Source organism: Salmo trutta, unplaced genomic scaffold (assembly GCF_901001165.1).
Source record: "Salmo trutta unplaced genomic scaffold, fSalTru1.1, whole genome shotgun sequence".
In the NCBI taxonomy this organism is placed as follows: Eukaryota; Metazoa; Chordata; class Actinopteri; order Salmoniformes; family Salmonidae; genus Salmo; species Salmo trutta.
The window spans coordinates 15,001-31,391 of NW_021822808.1; the positions used below are offsets into that span (position 1 = coordinate 15,001).

At 43.8% G+C, this 16,391-nt stretch overlaps 1 protein-coding gene across 1 annotated transcript in view; it reads left to right on the forward strand.

The window, feature by feature from the left end:
- Positions 1–16,391, forward strand: part of LOC115184965 (disintegrin and metalloproteinase domain-containing protein 12-like) — a gene marked incomplete at its 5' end in the record, with an annotated part of 34,011 nt that overhangs the window by 11,337 nt on the left and 6,283 nt on the right. The window contains 3 exons of the mRNA XM_029745544.1: positions 1–125; positions 4,370–4,481; positions 8,451–8,732. The exon at positions 1–125 is cut by the window's left edge and continues 11 nt beyond it. Of these exons, the coding sequence (XP_029601404.1) occupies positions 1–125; positions 4,370–4,481; positions 8,451–8,732 (519 nt within the window). The remainder of the gene's footprint in view (positions 126–4,369; positions 4,482–8,450; positions 8,733–16,391) is intronic.

The following is a 16,391-nucleotide window of genomic DNA, read 5'->3' on the forward strand; positions in this document are numbered from 1 at the left end:
GTGGCGGTGGGGGTCCTGTTGACTCTAATAACCTTCCTGGGAGCCGGCCTCATCGTCTCCATCAAGAGGAAGACCCTACTGAGACTACTCTTCACCAACAAGAAGAACCCTATGGATAAGCTGAGGTAATATAGAACACTATGGACAAGCTGAGGTAATATAGAACACTATGGACAAGCTGAGGTAATATAGAACCCTATGGACAAGCTGAGGTAATATAGAACACTATGGACAAGCTGAGGTAATATAGAACACTATGGACAAGCTGAGGTAATATAGAACCCTATGGACAAGCTGAGGTAATATAGAACACTATGGACAAGCTGAGGTAATATAGAACCCTATGGACAAGCTGAGGTAATATAGAACCCTATGGACAAGCTGAGGTAGTATAGAACACTATGGACAAGCTGAGGTAATATAGAACACTATGGACAAGCTGAGGTAATATAGAACACTATAGACAAGCTGAGGTAATATAGAACACTATGGACAAGCTGAGGTAATATAGAACACTATGGACAAGCTGAGGTAGTATAGAACACTATGGACAAGCTGAGGTAATATAGAACCCTATGGACAAGCTGAGGTAATATAGAACCCTATGGACAAGCTGAGGTAATATAGAACACTATGGACAAGCTGAGGTAATATAGAACCCTATGGACAAGCTGAGGTAATACAGAACACTATGGACAAGCTGAGGTAATATAGAACACTATGGACAAGCTGAGGTAATACAGAACACTATGGACAAGCTGAGGTAATATAGAACCCTATGGACAAGCTGAGGTAATATAGAACACTATGGACAAGCTGAGGTAATATAGAACCCTATGGACAAGCTGAGGTAATATAGAACCCTATGGACAAGCTGAGGTAATATAGAACACTATGGACAAGCTAAGGTAATATAGAACCCTATGGACAAGCTGAGGTAATATAGAACACTATGGACAAGCTGAGGTAATATAGAACACTATGGACAAGCTGAGGTAATATAGAACACTATGGACAAGCTGAGGTAATATAGAACCCTATGGACAAGCTGAGGTAATATAGAACACTATGGACAAGCTGAGGTAATATAGAACCCTATGGACAAGCTGAGGTAATATAGAACCCTATGGACAAGCTGAGGTAATATAGAACACTATGGACAAGCTGAGGTAATACAGAACCCTATGGACAAGCTGAGGTAATATAGAACACTATGGACAAGCTGAGGTAGTATAGAACCCTATGGACAAGCTGAGGTAATATAGAACCCTATGGACAAGCTGAGGTAATATAGAACCCTATGGACAAGCTGAGGTAATATAGAACACTATGGACAAGCTGAGGTAATATAGAACACTATGCACAAGCTGAGGTAATATAGAACACTATGCACAAGCTGAGGTAATATAGAACACTATGGACAAGCTAAGGTAATATAGAACCCTATGGACAAGCTGAGGTAATATAGAACACTATGGACAAGCTGAGGTAATATTGAACACTATGGACAAGCTGAGGTAATATTGAACACTATGGACAAGCTGAGGTAATATTGAACCCTATGGACAAGCTGAGGTAATATAGAACCCTATGGACAAGCTGAGGTAATATAGAACCCTATGGACAAGCTGAGGTAATATAGAACCCTATGGACAAGCTGAGGTAATATAGAACCCTATGGACAAGCTGAGGTAATATAGAACACTATGGACAAGCTGAGGTAATACAGAACCCTATGGACAAGCTGAGGTAATATAGAACTCTATGGACAAGCTGAGGTAATATAGAACACTATGGACAAGCTGAGGTAATATAGAACCCTATGGACAAGCTGAGGTAATATAGAACCCTATGGACAAGCTGAGGTAATATAGAACACTATGGACAAGCTGAGGTAATATAGAACCCTATGGACAAGCTGAGGTAATATAGAACACTATGGACAAGCTGAGGTAATATAGAACCCTATGGACAAGCTGAGGTAATATAGAACCCTATGGACAAGCTGAGGTAATATAGAACACTATGGACAAGCTGAGGTAATATAGAACCCTATGGACAAGCTGAGGTAATATAGAACACTATGGACAAGCTGAGGTAATATAGAACACTATGGACAAGCTGAGGTAATATAGAACACTATGGACAAGCTGAGGTAATATAGAACACTATGGATAAGCTGAGGTAATATAGAACCCTATGGACAAGCTGAGGTAATATAGAACACTATGGACAAGCTGAGGTAATACAGAACACTATGGACAAGCTAAGGTAATATAATGTATACCAACAGGTAGGGCATTAGAAGATAAGGTAATATAATATAATAAACTCAGCAAAAAAAGGATCATCCCTTTTTCAGGACCCTGTCTTTCAAAGATAATTCATAAAAATCCAAATAACTTCCCAGATCTTCATTGTAAAGGGTTTAAACACTGTTTCCCATGCTTGTTCAATGAACCATAAACAATTAATGAACATGCACCTGTGGAAAGGTCGTTAAGACACTAACAGCTTACAGACGGTAGGCAATTAAGGTCACAGTTATGAAAACTTAGGACACTAAAGAGGCCTTTCTACTGACTCTGAAAAACTACAAAAGAAAGATGCCCAGGGTCCCTGCTCATCTGCGTGAACGTGCCTTAAGCATGCTGCAAGGAGGCATGAGGACTGCAGATGTGGCCAGGGCAATAAATTGCAATGTCCATACTATGAGACGCCTAAGACAGCGCTACAGGGAGACAGGACGGACAGCTGATCGTCCTCGCAGTGGCAGCCCACGTGTAACAACACCTGCACAGGATCGGTACATCCCAACAGCACACCTGTGGGACAGGTACAGGATGGCAACAACAACTGCTCGAGTTACACCAGGAACGCACAATCCCTCCATCAGTGCTCAGACTCTCCACAATAGGCTGAGAGAGGCTGGACTGAGGGCTTGTAGGCCTGTTGTAAGGCAGGTCCTCACCAGACATCACCGGCAACAATGTTGCCTATGGGCACAAACCCACCGTCGCTGGACCAGACAGGACTGGCAAAAAGTGCTCTTCACTGATGAGTCGAGGTTTTGTCTTACCAGGGGTGATGGTCAGATTCGCATTTATCGTCGAAGCAATGAGCCTTACACTGAGGCCTGTACTCTGGAGCGGGATCGATTTGGAGGTGGAGGGTCCGTCATGGTCTGGTCCGGTGTGTCACAGCATCATCGGACTGAGCTTGTTGTCATTGCAGGCAGTCTCAACGCTGTGCGTTACAGGGAAGACATCCTCCTCCCTCATGTGGTACCCTTCCTGCAGGCTCATCCTGACATGACCCACCAGCATGACAATGCCACCAGCCATACTGCTCGTTCTGTGCGTGATTTCCTGCAAGACAGGAATGTCAGTGTTCTGCCATGGCCAGTGAAGAGCCAGGATCTCAATCCCATTGAGCACGTCTGGGACCTGTTGGATCGGAGGGTGAGGGCTAGGGCCATTCCCCCCAGAAATGTCCGGGAACTTGCAGGTGCCTTGGTGGAAGAGTGGGGTAACATCTCACAGCAAGAACTGGCAAATCTGGTGCAGTCCATGAGGAGGAGATGCACTGCAGTACTTAATATATTATATTACCTTAGCTTCTGTCACGTTCTGACCTGTAAAGGTGTGATTTGTTAGTGTTTAGTTTGGTCAGGACATGGCAGGGGGTATTTGTTTTATGTGGTTCAGGGTGGTTGTGTGTATGTGTCCATGTAGAGAGGGGTATTTGATTTATTAGTCCAGGGTTTTGGTTATTGTTCTGTTAGTTTATTTCTATGTTCTGTCTAGTCATTTGTATTTCTATATTTAGTTAATTGGTGTTGGAGCCTTCAGTTGGAGGCAGCTGTCTATCATTGCCTCTGATTGAAGGTCCTATAATTAGGGCTGTGTTTGTATGGTGGATTGTGGGTAGTTGTATTCTGTTTTGTGTTCTTCACATGACAGAACTGTTAGTGTCGTTTTTGTAATTGTATACGTGTTTCATTTTGTTTCACCTTCTTCAATATTAAAAGAGAAGATGAGTATACACTTCCCTGTTGCGTCTTGGTCCTCCACACACGACAATCGTTACAGCTTCTAATGCCCTACCTGTTGGTATATAAACTCAGCAAAAAAAAGAAACGTCCTCTCACTGTCAACTGCGTTTATTTGTAAATATTTGTATGAACATAACAAGATTCAACAACTGAGACATAAACTGAACAAGTTTACTTTTTGCAAGCCACTGTAGACTGTATGGAATGGACTAGCCAGTAGTCTTCTAAAGTACCACGATCAACCCATTGAGTGGAATAAAACGAATTCACATATCTGGGGACTGATGTTGTATTTCATCTGTTGTTGTGTCACAGGTCGACGGAGCCTAACAGATCATCCAGTCCTAGCCGTAGAGATTCCCCACCTGGCCAGCCTCAAGCCCAGACACCGCCGCAGAGACAGAATCACAGCAGCAGCATCTTCAAGGTTCATTTCACTTCTTCCTCCTCTTTTAATCTCTTCCCCCTCTCCCCCCACTGGCTTCCTTGCACACAACAGCAGCTAATCCCCCCCCCATCTCTCTCTCTCTCTCTCTCTCTCTCTCTCGCTCTCTCTCCATCCTTCTCCCCCCCATCTCTCTCTCTCGCTCTCTCTCCATCCTTCTCCCCCCCTATCCTCTCCCTCCCTCTATCTCCCTGTGTGACATGTTATTTTCACACAAACGGCAGCTAATTCAAATCCAATGAAAGGTTGGGCAGCCAGCGGAGGTGGTGTATATAATGGCATAATGGACTCTGCTGAGAGAAACCCCGCTCTGGTCGCACAGTGAAAGATGCTTATTAGGAGAATAAATTGATTTATTTTAGCGTGACACACACCGGGAATATTAATGTCTAGTCTATTGTTGTTGGGTTTTCAAAGCCGCAGGCTGGTACTTTAACAACAACAGAGTGTTATATTCAGGTGACAGGCTGATACTTTAACAACAGAGTGTTATATTCAGGTGACAGGCTGGTCCTTTAACAACAACAGAGTGTTATATTCAGGTGACAGGCTGGTACTTTAACAACAACAGAGTGTTATATTCAGGTGACAGGCTGATACTTTAACAACAACAGAGTGTTATATTCAGGTGACAGGCTGGTACTTTAACAACAACAGAGTGTTATATTCAGGTGACAGGCTGATACTTTAACAACAACAGAGTGTTATATTCAGGTGACAGGCTGATACTTTAACAACAACAGAGTGTTATATTCAGGTGACAGGCTGGTACTTTAACAACAACAGAGTGTTATATTCAGGTGACAGGCTGGTACTTTAACAACAACAGAGTGTTATATTCAGGTGACAGGCTGGTACTTTAACAGCAGAGTGTTATATTCAGGTGACAGGCTGATACTTTAACAACAACAGAGTGTTATATTCAGGTGACAGGCTGATACTTTAACAACAACAGAGTGTTATATTCAGGTGACAGGCTGGTACTTTAACAACAACAGAGTGTTATATTCAGGTGACAGGCTGGTACTTTAACAACAACAGAGTGTTATATTCAGGTGACAGGCTGGTACTTTAACAACAGAGTGTTATATTCAGGTGACAGGCTGGTCCTTTAACAACAACAGAGTGTTATATTCAGGTGACAGGCTGATACTTTAACAACAACAGAGTGTTATATTCAGGTGACAGGCTGGTACTTTAACAACAACAGAGTGTTATATTCAGGTGACAGGCTGGTACTTTAACAACAACAGAGTGTTATATGCAGGTGACAGTCTGGTACTTTAACAACAACAGAGTGTTATATTCAGGTGGCAGGCTGGTCCTTTAACAGCAGAGTGTTATATTCAGGTGACAGGCTGGTACTTTAACAACAGAGTGTTATATTCAGGTGACAGGCTGGTCCTTTAACAGCAGAGTGTTATATTCAGGTGGCAGGCTGGTCCTTTAACAACAGAGTGTTATATTCAGGTGACAGGCTGGTACTTTAACAACAACAGAGTGCTATATTCAGGTGATTTACAAAGCTTCAGTTCAGATTCAGATTGAATGGATCAGTTCCCTGTAAGTTCAAAAAACTCAAATAACTTTTTTTGTTGACATGGCAGGATATGATTGAGTGATTTCAACTTAAACAGAACTGATGGATTGAGTTGGAGAAACTCAGGAAGGATATTAGGAAAAAGCTTTGTGTTTGAGTTGACGTGTGTTACAGGTTGGAACATGTGCATAGACCTTCTGGCAAGGTTTTAGTTACCCGTCCTGTAGTGTCTGGGTTTAGTGACTCGTCCTGTAGTGTCTGGGTTTAGCTACCCGTCCTGTAGTGTCTGGTTTTAGTGACCCGTCCTGTAGTGTCTGGGTTTAGTGACCCGTCCTGTAGTGTCTGGTTTTAGCTCCCCGTCCTGTAGTGTCTGGTTTTAGTGACCCGTCCTGTAGTGTCTGGTTTTAGTGACCCGTCCTGTAGTGTCTGGGTTTAGTGACCCGTCCTGTAGTGTCTGGTTTTAGCTACCCATCCTGTAGTGTCTGGTTTTAGTGACCCGTCCTGTAGTGTCTGGGTTTAGTGACCCGTCCTGTAGTGTCTGGGTTTAGTGACCCCTCCTGTAGTGTCTGGTTTTAGTTACCCGTCCTGTAGTGTCTGGTTTTAGTGACCCGTCCTGTAGTGTCTGGTTTTAGCTACCCATCCTGTAGTGTCTGGTTTTAGTGACCCGTCCTGTAGTGTCTGGGTTTAGTGACCCGTCCTGTAGTGTCTGGGTTTAGTGACCCGTCCTGTAGTGTCTGGGTTTAGCTCCCCGTCCTGTAGTGTCTGGTTTTAGTGACCCGTCCTGTAGTGTCTGGGTTTAGTGACCCGTCCTGTAGTGTCTGGTTTTAGTGACCCGTCCTGTAGTGTCTGGTTTTAGCTCCCCGTCCTGTAGTGTCTGGGTTTAGCTCCCCGTCCTGTAGTGTCTGGTTTTAGCTCCCCGTCCTGTAGTGTCTGGGTTTAGCTCCCCGTCCTGTAGTGTCTGGGTTTAGCTCCCCGTCCTGTAGTGTCTGGGTTTAGCTCCCCGTCCTGTAGTGTCTGGGTTTCATTGGGTCTTCTCTCTGCTCCGGTAAGAGGAGGTCTGCGTCGCCAAATTACACCCTCTTCCCCATACGATGCACTACTTTTCAGCAGAGCTCTATGTGTCCTGGTCCCTCTGGTCAAAAGTACTGTCCTATAAAGGGAATAGGGTGCCATTTTGGAGGAGAGAGGTATGTTTGATGTAAGCAGGGTGCAGGTGAGGTCAGTGTTATAAGGGAGAGGGGTGTGTGTGACTGAGTGTGGAATATATTTTTAGTCCCCTCCAAAATTCCTGAAATCATAGACTAGGTCAAACGTTCTCTCTCTCTCTCTCTCGCTCTCTCTCTCATTGTACCTGAATGAGGACCCGGGGAATCCAGGGAACTAACTCTAATCCAGGGAACTAACCCTAATCCAGGGAACTAACTCTAATCCAGGGAACTAACCCTAATCCAGGGAACTAACTCTAATCCAGGGAACTAACTCTAATCCAGGGAACTAACTCTAATCCAGGGAACTAACTCTAATCCAGGGAACTAACTCTAATCCAGGGAACTAACTCTAATCCAGGGAATGCTGAATGGACTGGAGGAAATGTTGTGATTTATAACAGTGTGACAGGAAGCACGGTAGAGGGAGGAGAGGATAGGATAGGAAGGGAGAAGAGAGGGAGGTTAGGAGAGAAAATGAGAAGAGGGGGAGGAGTGGAGAGGAGATGAAGGAGAGGGGGAGGAGTGGAGAGGAGATGAAGGATAGGGGGAGGAGTGGAGAGGAGATGAAGGAGAGGGGGAGGAGTGGAGAGGAGATGAAGGAGAGGGGGAGGAGTGGAGAGGAGATGAAGGAGAGGGGGAGGAGTGGAGAGGAGATGAAGGAGAGGGGGAGGAGTGGAGAGGAGATGAAGGAGAGGGGGAGGAGTGGAGAGGAGATGAAAGATAGGGGGAGGAGTGGAGAGGAGATGAAGGAGAGGGGGAGGAGTGGAGAGGAGATGAAGGAGAGGGGGAGGAGTGGAGAGGAGATGAAGGAGAGGGGGAGGAGTGGAGAGGAGATGAAGGAGAGGGGGAGGAGTGGAGAGGAGATGAAGGAGAGGGGGAGGAGTGGAGAGGAGATGAAGGAGAGGGGGAGGAGTGGAGAGGAGATGAAGGAGAGGGGCGGTAGAAGGGTGGAGATTTGACATGACAGCTGATGATATGAAGCAGACTTCCAGGAGGTTCTGCTCTCGTCTGTTTCTGTTCGAGGTTGTGTTCATTAGGCACCAAACGGGGGAAAAAAACACACTGAAACAGGGAGGGACTACCTGAACTTGTCCAATAAGAAACGCTCATTTTCAGTTTCCATTGAAACACATTTGATACAGTGGGTACTAATGAATATGATCCAGTTTCTGATTGATGTTTCTGTATCCCGTCTCTCCACAGCCTCCTCCCCAAAATCAACACCCCCCTGGACAGCCCTACCCCTCCCACAGCCTGCGCCGACTACCCCAGTGCTCCCCTGTTCACCTCAGTCACCCCGTCCCCCTTTCCCTGTCCCCTACGTCCGTCCCTGGACCAGGAAAGCCCAGACCACCTACTCCCCCTCCTCACCGAGTCCTGCCTCCCCATGGCCGAGGACATGCCCACAGCCACAGCCAGGCTCCGCCAAGAGGGGCATCGTTTCACAGTGTGCCACAGCATCATAACTCCTGCAGGATGGTCTTGGTGAGGCAGTGTGTGTGTGTGTGTGTGTGGGGGGGGGGGGGGGGTGCAGGATGGTCTTGGTGAAGCTGTGTGTGTGTGTGTGTGTGTGTGTGTGTGTGTGTGTGTGTGTGTGTGTGTGTGTGTGTGTGTGTGTGTGTGTGTGTAGGATGGTCATTGAGTGGAGGATGGTCTAGGTGAGGGAGTGGAGGATGGTCTAGGTGAGGGAGTGGAGGATGGAGGTTCCTGTATATCAGACTAGAGGAACATGGAGGTTCCTGTATATCAGACTAGAAGAACATGGAGGTTCCTGTATATCAGACTGGAGGAACATGGAGGTTCCTGTATTTCAGACTAGAGGAACATGGAGGTTCCTGTATATCAGACTAGAGGTACATGGCGGTTCCTGTATATCAGACTAGAGGAACATGGAGGAGGTTCCTGTATATCAGACTAGAGGAACATGGAGGTTCCTGTATATCAGACTAGAGGTACATGGAGGTTCCTGTATATCAGACTAGAGGAACATGGAGGAGGTTCCTGTATATCAGACTAGAGGAACATGGAGGTTCCTGTATATCAGACTAGAGGAACATGGAGGTTCCTGTATATCAGACTAGAGGAACATGGAGGTTCCTGTATATCAGACTAGAGGAACATGGAGGTTCCTGTATATCAGACTAGAGGAACATGGAGGTTCCTCTATATCAGACTAGAGGAACATGGAGGTTCCTGTATATCAGACTAGAGGTACATGGAGGTTCCTGTATATCAGACTAGAGGAACATGGAGGTTCCTGTATATCAGACTAGAGGTACATGGAGGTTCCTGTATATCAGACTAGAGGAACATGGAGGTTCCTGTATATCAGACTAGAGGAACATGGAGGTTCCTGTATATCAGACTAGAGGAACATGGAGGTTCCTGTATATCAGACTAGAGGAACATGGAGGTTCCTGTATATCAGACTAGAGGTACATGGAGGTTCCTGTATATCAGACTAGAGGAACATGGAGGTTCCTGTATATCAGACTAGAGGTACATGGAGGTTCCTGTATATCAGACTAGAGGAACATGGAGGAGGTGTCAGTTCTAACTGTAATTCTCAAAGCAATTTACAGTATCTGGCTTTAATACCATATTGGGATTGTCCATGGGGATATGATGAAGCCTTTAGCAAGGAGAAGAGATGAGCTTTGCTGCTGAAGCCTGGAGGTCAGATTAGACAGACTAGCTTGATCCTCTGCTAAACACTACGACGAAGCCTCCAGAGGAGAGGAACCTGCAGGTCAGAGTAGACAGACTAGCTTGATCCTCTGCTAAACACTACGACAAAGCCTCCAGAGAGAGGAGAGGAGCCTGCAGGTCAGAGTAGACAGACTAGCTTGATCCTCTGCTAAACACTACGACGAAGCCTCCAGAGGAGAGGAGCCTGCAGGTCAGAGTAGACAGACTAGCTTGATCCTCTGCTAAACACTACGACGAAGCCTCCAGAGAGAGGAGAGGAGCCTGCAGGTCAACACAGAGTAGTCTTTCATGACAGACAAAACATTACAATGTACAGTAGCCAGCCAGCGGCCAGCGCACACAGTAAGATTTGGTTCCTGGTACCATGATTTAGATTAGCACAGAGAGAAACCTGACTGAGCCTCTACCTCTTCATCACGCTCCCTCTGACATTATGGGTGCATAGGAAACAGCATCCTATTCCCTTCATAGAGCATCTGTCTGGGCTCGGCTCAGAACCTGACCCCTATCTCTGACCCCTATCTCTGTCTTTACTGTCATAGTGTCATGGCTCAGAACCTGACCCCTATCTCTGACCCCTATCTCTGTCTTTACTGTCATAGTGTCATGGCTCAGAACCTGACCCCTATCTCTGACCCCTATCTCTGTCTTCACTGTCATAGTGTCATGGCTCAGAACCTAACTCTATCTCTGACCCCTATCTCTGACCCCTATCTTTGACCCCTTATCTGTCTTTACTGTCATAGTGTCATGGCTCAGAACCTGACCCCTATCTCTGTCTTTAATGTCATAGAGTCATGGCTCAGAACCTGACCCCTATCTCTGTCTTTAATGTCATAGTGTCATGGCTCAGAACCTCACCCCTATCTCTGTCTTTAATGTCATAGAGTCATGGCTCAGAACCTGACCCCATGTCAGACCCCAGCAGGTCTACATCACGACATATCATGCTCATTTAGTGTTTAGTATTTATCAGGATCCCCATTAGCTCAAATCAAATCACATTTTATCGGTAACATACTGCACACACGGTTAGCAGGTGTTAATGCGAGTGTCGCCGAAATGCTTGTGCTTCTAGTTCCTGACTGTGTAGCAATATTTAACAAGTAATCAAGTAATCTAACAATTCCACAACAACTACCTAATACACACAAATCTAAATAAAGGAATGGAATAAGAACATATACATATAAATAGGTACTACTCTACCTGGGGTCTAAACAGGGTCCAAACAGGGTTAACACAGTGACATCAACAACAGCCTGCATCATCAATAACACATGACATCATATAACATTATTACATCATCCCTCTAGGATTTGATTTGATTACACACGTACAATATAAAATCCACAATACCACAGCATTACAGTGTGTGTGTGTGTGTGTGTGTGTGTGTGTGTGTGTGTGTGTGTGTGTGTGTGTGTGTGTCTCATCATTAGGACACACACACACACCACATCACATCAGGCTCATTAGCAGTGTGCTTAAAGCCTTAATGAGAAGTTAACTCCTGCTCTGATGAAAGACAAGGTCATTAGGAGGTCATAGCAGACCCAAGGCCTGTCTATTGAAGTATCATCAAGCAGCATGCTATTAAAGCTGCAGTCTGGGATTCGGTTTTCAATAAATACAGCAACAACAAACAAAAAAATTATAATAATAATGAAATGACTTTTGAACAGATTCCCAGATTGTAAATTTAAGAGATGATGAGATTAAGGAGGCAGAGGTCATTTATTGATTTATGGTCTGGAACGAGCTTCGCAGAAATAGACGTGGTAAATTGAGTTGAGCCATAGCAAACTAATGTTGGATAAAGCTGTCAGAACGGCCCACTTTTTACTGCAGTAGAATATCGTCTCCAGTGTTCCAAGTTCCGGTGACGACATTCCAATTCCGAAATGTCCACTGGGCCTAAACTTGGTTTCACTTGGTTTCCGTAACAAATCAGAACATGTGTTCAGTTCTGGCTAACTCATTGGATTATATACCATATCTCACTGCATAAGAGACAGGCTTAGACAGGTCTTCTCGTTCAACTGTTGCTCTTCCAGAAAAAAATCCGATGATTTCGAGCATTATTAAGTAAGGCCTGTAGTCGTGGTCGAACTGCCAGTCCAATCCAACCCCACCCTGTAGCAATAACATCTGATTGGTCCGGGCTCCAGACCTAGGAGATCCAGGGAGGCTAACCAGGCTGCTGACTCTTCCCATGAAGAGCCTCTCAGCTGGGGGCAGCTTAGCCAGGGCTGTGGGGGTTCTTCTGGTATTCAGTAAAGAGGCCGTCTGTGTCCATCCTAGTGGATAACTGGTTGATAATTCATCTTTCGAGCCCGTTTTGCTGTTAAAAAGACCTTATTGTGAAAAGCGTCATTTGAAGCAGTTTTGCCCACTAGAGTCTAACTCAGGAAGAGGATGAATGGTAAGAGTTCTGTACAGTTACCACTGTATTCACAGTCGCAGTTTTAGATCTGGATTTCATCAGATATGCGCTTTCTTTTGGCCTGGATTCAATTTGTCTTCCCCATTTGACACTGTAGCCTGTGTTTTGGATCGTACTCAAATCGTCCCTCCTTGCATGACGGTACCGGCTGCAAGTGTTTTAGATCAGTAGCCTTCGTAGAGACAGAAACCTTTTTGTAATGTGTTAGTTTCCCTCGTCCCACAGCTCTTGGCAATAGTAGAACCAAAGGGGAAACATAACCACTTTACGATCACATGATGGATGGCAGGGTAACGAAAGCCCTCAAAGCGTCACAAAAGTTTTCAGGGGTATAGAAACCTCTTAAAAAAATATTTTAAAAACGTGTGAAACTTGTGATATTCCTGATGAGACAGAGCGACCGCCCTGCTTTAAAGCCGGCCAACTTCACTCAAGGGCTTTTGACATTACTGAGCAGAAACCGAGTCGAGACAAACCAAGCTGTACTGAGCTTGGCTTGGCGACACATCCACTGTAGCCATCAAACTCAACTATGGACCTTTCCATTGTTCCCCTCTGATCAGAGCCTGATTTAGACCTGGGACACCAGGTGGGTGATATTAATGATCAGGGCCTGATTTAGACCTGGGACACCAGGTGGGTGATATTAATGACCAGGGCCTGATTTAGACCTGGGACACCAGGTGGGTGATATTAATGATCGGGGCCTGATTTAGACCTGGGACACCAGGTGGGTGATATTAATGACCAGGGCCTGATTTAGACCTGGGACACCAGGTGGGTGATATTAATGATCGGGGCCTGATTTAGACCTGGGACACCAGGTGGGTGATATTAATGACCAGGGCCTGATTTAGACCTGGGACACCAGGTGGGGTGATATTAATGACCAGGGCCTGATTTAGACCTGGGACACCAGGTGGGTGATATTAATGACCAGGGCCTGATTTAGACCTGGGACACCAGGTGAGTGATATTAATGATCAGGTAGAACAGACAACAAGCAGGGTTGAATACCACTGCACTATAGTAAGGGGTCTGTGTTTTGTAAAATCGTGTAACAAAGCAAGATTCTATCCTGTATTTTAAGTCTTATAGAGACATGCGAATTAGACGAAAATGAAAGTTTTGTCTGAGGAAGGTGCTGGACCATCTCACATAAAAACAAAAGGCGACGGTTTGAGGAAAAAGCTTTCAATCAAGGTTTCAATCTAGGTCATGTGACATGACTGAGCAAAGAACAATTATAGTTGCTAGAACTGTATGGTACTGTATGGTAATGTATGGTAATGTATGGTAATGTATGGTACTGAATGATACTGTATGATATGATACTGTATGGTACTGTATGGTACTGTATGGTGCTGTATGGTACTGTATGGTACTGAATGGTACTGTATGGTACTGTATGGTACTGTATAGTACTGTATGATACTGTATGGTACTGTATGGTACTGTATGGTACTGTATAGTACTATATGATACTGTATGGTAATGTATGATACTGTATGGTAATGTATAGTACTGAATGATACTGTATGATATGATACTGTATGGTACTGTATGGTACTGTATGGTACTGTATGGTAATGTATGTTATGATACTGTATGGTACTGTATTATACTGTATGTTATGGTACTGTATGTTACTGTATGGTACTGTATGGTAATGTATAGTACTGAATGATACTGTATGATACTGTATTATACTGTATGGTATGGTACTGTATGTTACTGTATGGTACTGTATGGTAATGTATAGTACTGAATGATACTGTATGATACTGTATTATACTGTATGGTATGGTACTGTATGTTACTGTATGGTACTGTATGGTAATGTATAGTACTGAATGATACTGTATGATATGATACTGTATGGTACTGTATGGTACTGTATTATACTGTATGGTATGGTACTGTATGGTATGGTACTGTATGATACTGTATGGTACTGTATGGTATGGTACTGTATGGTACTGTATGGTATGGTACTGTATGATACTGTATGGTACTGTATGGTACTGTATTGTACTGTATGGTACTGTACTGTATGGTACTGTATTGTACTGTATGGTATGGTACTGTATGGTACTGTATGGTACTGTATGGTATGGTACTGTATGATACTGTATGGTACTGTATGGTACTGTATGGTACTGTATGGTATGGTACTGTATGATACTGTATGGTACTGTATGGTACTGTATTGTACTGTATGGTACTGTATGGTACTGTAATGTACTGTATGGTATGGTACTGTATGATACTGTATGGTACTGTATGGTATGGTACTGTATGGTACTGTATGGTACTGTATGGTATGGTACTGTATGGTACTGTATGGTACTGTATGGTATGGTACTGTATTGTACTGTATGGTACTGTATGGTACTGTAATGTACTGTATGGTATGGTACTGTATGATACTGTATGGTACTGTATGGTATGGTACTGTAATGTACTGTATGGTACTGTATGGTACTGTAATGTACTGTATGGTATGGTACTGTATGATACTGTATGGTACTGTATGGTATGGTACTGTATGGTACTGTATGGTATGGTACTGTATGATACTGTATGGTACTGTATGGTATGGTACTGTATGGTACTGTATTGTACTGTATGGTACTGTATGGTACTGTAATGCACAGTATGGTATGGTACTGTATTGTACTGTATGGTACTGTATGGTACTGTAATGTACTGTATGGTATGGTACTGTATGATACTGTATGGTACTGTATGGTATGGTACTGTATTGTACTGTATGGTACTGTATGGTACTGTAATGTACTGTATGGTATGGTACTGTATGATACTGTATGGTACTGTATGGTACTCTATGGTATGGTACTGTATGGTACTGTATGGTATGGTACTGTATGATACTGTATGGTACTGTATGGTACTGTATTGTACTGTATGGTACTGTACTGTATGGTACTGTATTGTACTGTATGGTATGGTACTGTATGGTACTGTATGGTACTGTATGGTACTGTATGGATCTGTACTGTATGGTATTGTATGGTACTGTATGGTACTGTATGGTACTGTATGATACTGTATGGTACTGTATGGATCTGTACTGTATGGTATTGTATGGTACTGTATGGTACTGTATGGTATGGTACTGTATGATACTGTATGGTACTGTATGGTACTGTATTGTACTGTATGGTACTGTATGGTACTGTAATGTACTGTATGGTATGGTACTGTATGATACTGTATGGTACTGTATGGTATGGTACTGTATGGTACTGTATGGTATGGTACTGTATTGTACTGTATGGTACTGTATGGTACTGTAATGTACTGTATGGTATGGTACTGTATGATACTGTATGGTACTGTATGGTATGGTACTGTAATGTACTGTATGGTATGGTACTGTATGATACTATATGGTACTGTATGGTATGGTACTGTATGGTACTGTATGGTACTGTATGGTACTGTAATGTACAGTATGGTATGGTACTGTATGATACTGTATGGTACTGTATGGTATGGTACTGTATGGTACTGTATTGTACTGTATGGTACTGTATGGTACTGTAATGTACAGTATGGTATGGTACTGTATGGTACTGTATGGTATGGTACTGTATGATACTGTATGGTACTGTATGGTATGGTACTGTATGGTACTGTATGGTACTGTATGGTACTGTATGGTATGGTACTGTATGATACTGTATGGTACTGTATGGTACTGTATGGTACTGTAATGTACTGTATGGTATGGTACTGTATGATACTGTATGGTACTGTATGGTATGGTACTGTAATGTACTGTATGGTATGGTACTGTATGATACTATATGGTACTGTATGGTATGGTACTGTATGGTACTGTATGGTACTGTATGGTACTGTAATGTACAGTATGGTATGGTACTGTATGGTACTGTATTGTACTGTATGGTACTGTATGGTACTGTAATGTACAGTATGGTATGGTACTGTATTGTACTGTA